General features: G+C 37.0%; 1 protein-coding gene across 1 annotated transcript in view; it reads left to right on the forward strand.

The window, feature by feature from the left end:
- Positions 1-5,780, forward strand: part of LOC113053439 (mannosyl-oligosaccharide 1,2-alpha-mannosidase IB-like) — a 40,982-nt gene extending 35,202 nt beyond the window's left edge. Inside the window, exon 5 of the mRNA XM_026218456.1 lies at positions 5,661-5,780. Within this exon, the coding sequence (XP_026074241.1) occupies positions 5,661-5,765 (105 nt within the window). The 3' untranslated portion in view covers positions 5,766-5,780. The remainder of the gene's footprint in view (positions 1-5,660) is intronic.
- The last annotated feature ends 1,779 nt before the right edge of the window (positions 5,781-7,559 follow it).

Genomic DNA, 7,559 nt, shown 5'->3' on the forward strand with positions numbered 1-7,559 from the left:
GGCAGCCGAATGGTAATTGAAATGAACAATGGGCCTGCCTCGTCACTCAAGCGGTTGAGCAGAAAGCACCTACAAGGCTCATCTGTCACTCTCTTTGTTCTCTCTACATTGCACTGTTCGATTGATGGGAGGGTGGAGATGATCGTATTTGTCTGCTCTGGAATTGATATGAACACGACTGCCGATCCATAGGGACCCATCCAGTAAATCAATTTGTTGCTTTGTGTGGATTCACTGAATACTGAATTTACAGAGTAAATTACAGAACTGCTTGATGAATACAGATTTAAAAAAAATAAAACCTAATATCAGAAAATTACATTGCACAGTGCCCCTAAATGAGAAGAAAAGAACAGTTTGAATGGTGTTGTACAAATGAGCTTTGTGTTGAGAACGACTTGCCTTTTGTCAAAATGTTCTATTTTGAATCCAAACCATGTCACTTTAATGCTTCATGCAGATCTGTTTTAATTTTTGGCTTTATTTGTTAATTTAGGGTTTTTTTACTTGCACTGGGAATCTGCATGAATGTGTTGGCATGGTTTTTGGAAGGGCTGCTGAAACGGGTGCTCATTTAGGACTTTAAGAATAAAAGTGCTTTCAGACTCAGCGATACGGTGCTGCCTTCATTTACAGGAACCTCATTTTTCAGGAACCTGATGATCTAGAGTCTTTCAGCACTGCATGTAAGACTCTTAATGAAGACGCGGTCCATGGAGGAATACTGTGGAATAATGAATGAAGGGTCATAATGCTTTTCGAATTTACATACAACTCAAGTGCTGTCTTTTTTCTTTTTTTTGTGCTCTTTTTCTCTTGTCACTCTCTTTAGTGTTTGCGTTTTGTCTGAGGATGAAAGAAAGATAATAATTGTAAAAAAAAAAAAAAAAAAAAAAATCTTGAACCATGCTGCTTGGTCTTTTTTTTTCATTTCGTGAAAAGCACAATAACATTTTTGAATCTTAATTTACCCAAATTATATAGTTGTATTTTCTGCATAATAAAATGATTTGAAAAGGGCACTTTAAAGTAGTAGTTCACTATTATTTACTCAATCAAACCCTGATGCTGTTTTTTTTTTTTTTTTTTTGGAACTCAAAAGGAGGCGGCTTTTTTTATATTAACATTATATTGACAGCTGATTTCCATACATGAAGGTGGTCCACCATAAAGGTGGTCCACATCATGTGTTGAACTCAGGAACTGGATCAGTAAATGAATTCTTCTGTTGGTCCAGTTCTTTTCTATGAACTGATCGATCTGATTCACAAATCAGACTGCTTTTGTTTGGAGTTCAGCACACTTATTCACGGCTTGCTGGAGGGAAAGTTTAATGCTTTAAACACAATAGAGCATATTAGTCATATATACTACTTTTATGATGCTTTATGGTGTTTTTTTCTCTCTCTCTAGATTCACAGACATGATTGCTTTGAATTGTTGTTCGGAAAAGAGCTGTATGCTAATTCTTAATTTTTTTCACAGAATTAGCACAAGAAAATGAAGAAACATTCCCCTCAGGCCACTTGTGACCGTCTAAACTTGTTCAGCTCTCATGAATTTGCGTCCCTATGGACACATGTGGTAGTTTAAAGCATGAGCTTAATTTAACCGCCAGTTTAAGTTCTCTTCGTGTTGGATAGGCTCTGCTCTTAATGCTTCACAAGGCCTGTACTTAGTCAAAACTGTTAATTGACAGACAGAACGACCCTGAACAGTCCTTGAATAAAACATGAGAGAAGTTGGAAGTTACGCATGATCAAGTGGGAATTTAAAGGAAAGGGAAAGAGAAATCTGAAGACTCATAGCTCTCCATCTGCTTACAGTTCATATTTTAGGCTTCTTCCTAATCACAGGCTTTAATTTGTCTACCCAAAACAGGTTTAACAATCAGTCTAATCAACCGCAAACCTTCAGTTCATTGGAATCCTAGAAGAAAGACTGCATTGTGGTAATTCATAATCTTTTGTGCGCACAGTGTGTCATGCAAAGATTGAAAGCAGAGAACAAAATGAAATTATTGACTTCTTTTCATTGCCTTGGCTCCCTCTTGGGTTTCTGTGGGGGAAAATCATGACTTGTGCTTCGGATGGCAGCCTATAACAACACTTGACAGTCAGACAAAATCCAGAGACATCTAATGCATCTCTGTTCATAAGCTCCATTCCGAACCCCAGGAAGCTGTCTACCTAGTCAGCATTTTAAGGTGTGCTACCCTATGCTGATGCCATTACAGTTAAGATGCCTTAGTGGCTGTTCACACAGGATTTGTTTAGTCTTTTCACAGTTTGACCATCTCGCTGTATTTTCATTGTCTTGATTGTATCAAGTAAGATGCAGTGTCATTTTAAAAAGAATTCAGTTTCTGTAGCATATTGTAAATGTACCAATCAGGGAAATTTGTGTTTTGAATATATATACCCCGAGTGTTCTAGATCTAGCAGCCACACATTCTAAAAGGGATGGTTCATTGCGATTTCACTTTTTTTAACGTTAATGTGTAATGTTGCTGTTTGAGCATGATCAATATCTGCAAGGTAATGAATTTAATTTAATGTTTAATTTAATGTTTAACCCTTGTGCACTGTTCGATTTCTGTGTACACCCTTTATGGAGCGGGTCAAATTGACCCTAATTGGATTCAATACAATTCCTCAAAAATCACACTATGAAAAACAACAAAGATTCAGGTACAAACATTTGTCAAATATTCCCCCAAAAATATATCTGAAGGTATGATTTAATGAAAATGTTTTTTAACCATTTTTAAAGATATTTTGTTTTGACAAAATTTGAAAATAAACAGTATGCTGACTTGTTTTGCATATACATTTTTTTTTTTCTTAGAACATCACAACTGAACAATTAAATGTAGCTGTGTAATGAAAATATTTATTTTCTTCAGTTGGCTGTTTTGTAAACTCATAAAGTCATGAAGTTACTTTTGACATGATGAGCACAAAGCAAATGTGTGCTTTTGGCATTTGATTTTATTGCACTTCACACAAATGGTGCTGGTTTTGCTGTCGCGCTTGGATGGGCACACCTCACATCTCTTCCATTTTTTTTTACCTATCATCTGTGTTCACTCCTTTATTTTCTGTGGGTCTGACTCCAGATGCACGTTTCTGCCCTCCATGTTCAGAATCTCTTTGGGTAGCTCAGGTTTGTCATTTGTAATTTGCCATTAATTTTGAACACAATGTTTTAGCTTTTTGAAGTGTTTTTGGTTAGGGTTAGATCACTTTTAGATACACTTACACTTTAGAACTGGAGTTGATTCCCTGACATACATTAAATAAATGTTTTTATTTTGTGTCTGTACAGTTTCTTTTGAATGGCTGTCTATGAGGGTCAAACTGACCCACGAACATCACACATGTAATATTAATTTTGCGTGTAAAAAAAACCCCAGCATGTTGAAACTTTGCATGCATATCCATGATGATAAATGAGAAAAAGTCACAAAATATCAATAAAAGAAAAAAAGATTTCATATTATTTCAGGTAGCTTGAAAAAATAAATGATAGGTAATTTTTACCATCTGTGGCTTACAAAATATTTTTTCTGAATTGAAATAAGTGCGTAAATCCTCATTTTTTAGCTTCATAAAGTAGTAAAATAATAAAATAACTAAATATAACCAAGAAATGTTATTATTTTGGTTCAGTACAGTTTCCTTAGAGCGTTAAAATATGCGGGTCAAATTGACCCGCGAACATCATGAACGTAATAGTAATTTTGTTTGTATATGTCAAAAAACACCAGCATGTTGAAACTTGCAAGCATGTTCATGATGATAAATGAGAAAAAGTCACTAAATATCAAGGAAAAAAAACATAGGTTAACCAGTATTTCCAACAACTAGAAAATCTAAACGGGTCAAATTGACCCGCAACATAACACAAGGGTTAATGCCTACAAAAACTTCTGGTAGGGACTACAATGAGTTACTTCCTGGGTTCATGACATAACAAACCGAGATAATCCCTGCCCTTGGGAAAAGGCATCAAATGGGGCGAGTTCATGCTGTGCTGCTTTAGAGAAGAGGAAGAGAAAACTAGGGGTGCACATAAAAATTTTGCTTTCTAATGGATTCACAAGTTTCAAAATCAATGTTCTAAAGCAGCGGTTCTTAATACTGTTCCACACGTCTCCCTGCTCTCTCATTCAGCTCAGCTCCAGCAATGAACTGTTACAATTATACACTTCACATAGCTATGAGAAGCGTTAAACATGGATGTGCGTCCATGTTTAACGCTTTAATCAGGATAAAGCCTTATATTAAAATCTAGATGCGCGTTGTTAATGCGCGTTGTTAGATGCACGTTGTTTTAGCCAATCACAACACACTGGGCTTGCTAACCAATCAGAGCCCATTGCCTATTTCTGAGGGAGTGGTTCATAAAATAAGGAAATTATCAGCCCATTTCTCAGAGAAGGGACAGAGCAGTGTGGAATAACACGTTAGACTGCACCCCATAAACACAATCAAGCCTAGAAAAAAAGCACTAAACCACCCCTTTAAAGGCACATTTGAAAAGTTAGTTCATCCAAATGGAAAATGCTTCTGTGTCGTAAAAAAAAATGCTGTTTCATAATTTAACAATCTTTTTATACACTCTATAAATGGTACAGTGTGTTGGGATATACTCCATTTGATTGCATGCAAAAAGTCTGCTATTTCTCTCCAGAAGTTATGACAGAAAAATGTCTTGTATTAATTTAAACTAGGTTTTCTTGTCTCTCTTAATTCTACTCGCACAAGTGCTCATCAAAGCAGACATTTATATTTGTTGCAGTCTTTGTTTATTCCGTCTTACCTTGAAAAATTCACATGTGCTGAGCAAATACATCGTTTTTTTTTTAATTTGTACTATGCTTCTGATGAAATTTGTCACTCACTGTATGCATTTTGTCACTGTATGCATACCCTAGCTTGCACATAAAAACCACTGTATGCTTTAAAAAGCACTAGCTTTTCAAGCATTTCATCCTTGTGCTTTTCACGCACCTTATCAGCCTTGTCACATGTGTTCTGCATTTGGAAGAAGTATTCCACCAAAGTTTGAAGACATGTCTAAATGTGGCTCGGATATGAATCTCACCCATCCTTTAATGGAAGTGAGCGAGCAAGAGAGCTCAGAGAGAGGACGCCTAGAGCCACAGCTGAGACAGAGACACGCTGAGAGACGCAGACACACACTGTGTACATTCATCTTTCTCCGGTGGGGGAAAAAAAGAAAAACACAAATGCACAGAGTGAAGATATATCGACAGGGTGTTGCTGGCCAGTGACCTGAAAAGGGAATGACAGTGCAGAAGTCGTAACAGGAAATCTCTTCTGCGAATGCTTCATCTTTCACATCAAATGCCTTTGTGCATCCACGTGTTACTCTAACCTTTTAAAATGCATTGTACATTATCAGACCAAACTGCTTTTTTGACTTTCATGTTGCTACATTTTGCATCGAACAACAGAGTTGTTTCTGGATGGGGTTTTTAAAAGGTTTTTCATTGAAGGTTTCTTGAAGGCAGGCAGCTGTAGATGAACCAATCAGTAGGATGTGGCTTTGTCAGTGTTCAAATAATGCAGGTACTCCCCATACTTTTTGATATTTATGGCCAAGGCTAACTTCCTCTAATTTCTGTGTTCTAGATGATGAAACATGCGTGGGACAGCTACAGGCAATACGGCTGGGGCCACAACGAGCTCAAACCCATCGCCAAGAAAGGACATTCCACTAATATCTTCGGTAAGTAAGTGTTGGAGTCTCATTTACATATAAATGACTGCTCCTGCGGGATGATTCGGTTCAGGGTGGTAAGGACACACACACACAAATCCCATCTACATCCATTTTTGTGTGCTATCTTCAACTTGCACCCTCGAAAGAGGAGACGTGCTAGCACAGTTCCCCGTCCCTAATCATTACTCTGTTTGTGTGTATTGTTTATCGCTGGCTCTCAGCTGCAGAGCTAAAGAAGATTCCACTACTGGGACTGAACTTAATCTGTGTGTGTACATGCAAGCATGCCTGAACAAAGAAATCACAATTGATCCTGTTTGCATCTTACTTTGCTGCTGTATGTGCAGGGAAAGAGAACAGTAATGAAATAAAGTAAATGTCCATCACCTGTTTTCAAATGGAGCGGCACTTAATATACAGAGTAGTAGTTTGCTTGCAAGCTACGCAATATCCCGTTCATAACCGCATGCGATTCATCTGCGATTATGACGTGGTATTGTGTAACTTGTCACCGAACTACAGCTCTGTGTAGTAAGTGCTGCTTCATTTGAAAGCAGGTGATGGATATTTGCTATTAATCACATAACCAGCTGTGTAATGACGAGACACGAGACACGCATGACAACTGCATGCGATTAATCGTGCAGCCCTAGCACCAATGGACTCCCTGCAGTGAATGGGTGCCATCAGAATAAGAGTCCAAGCAACTGATAAAAACATCACAGTAATTCACTTTACTCCAGTCAATCAATGAATGTCTTGTCAAGTGAAAAGCTGCTTGTTTGTAATAAATTTATGGTTGGGACATTTTTTAACTTCAGAAGTCCTCAATTCATAATATTCCTTTCCCCAGTGAAAAAGTGGTCTCATCTGGATCAGGAGAGAATTATGCAAATATCAAGCACTGTTTATAAGCAAAAACAGCCCAAAACAGTTGTTTTGGGATTATTCAATACATGCTCTCTTTTTAAATGAGCCAATCAATTTTTGCACCACAAGTCCCGTCCTTCATTATTTCCATCTGAATATTCTCAAAACCTTTCTACTCGAATGTCATCACATTACTGCACTTAAATGTGTTGTGAATGGCGTTTCATTTTGTCTTTAAATATTAAGCTTTGCAAATTTACCTCAAGCTGTTTTCCTCATAAATATGCCAAAATTTAGGTCAAGGTTTTATTCTTTGAGGTAGCAGTAAGACACTTATAAAGCAGTTCTGTGGTTTAAACAAAATGAGAGGGAGCTTTTGAAGAACAAAGATGTGAGAAGAAGGGAGAGACATTGTGGAAGAACAAGGGTGATGTGAGAGACACATGCTGTAGTGCTATGTGTCGAAGTGTCTTTCACACTTCACTTTCATATTTAGAAACCCTTTCTCTTTTTATACCTAACTCCTCAGCCATACATGTATCGATCACTCTGTTTGATTGTACTTGAATGTGTTTTTGATAGACTTTGCTCGTCTTTTACAGAGGTTTCACTCTCAGACACCCTGAACTATGATTTATAAGATCTCATATATATGACAGATAATTTAATGTGTGCACAATGAAATGTAATTTATATAATATAATATTTAAATATGAATAGCTATATAAATAGTTTAGGCTGCTTTTCTTGTTCAGGCTAGCCAAAGAGAAAAATCAGCTTTTCAGTCTTTTGTGAGTGACGTTCCCATTATTATGCATAATCCGCAAGGCTTTGTGAGGATTATTATAGTTTTCTTTGACATATACTCAAAAACTATAACCTTATATTAGTTAATTTATTTCTACTTGTCTGACCTGTGACTGGTGAACTGATATGTT

This window comes from Carassius auratus, chromosome 34, assembly GCF_003368295.1.
Source record: "Carassius auratus strain Wakin chromosome 34, ASM336829v1, whole genome shotgun sequence".
Lineage (NCBI taxonomy): Eukaryota > Metazoa > Chordata > Actinopteri > Cypriniformes > Cyprinidae > Carassius > Carassius auratus.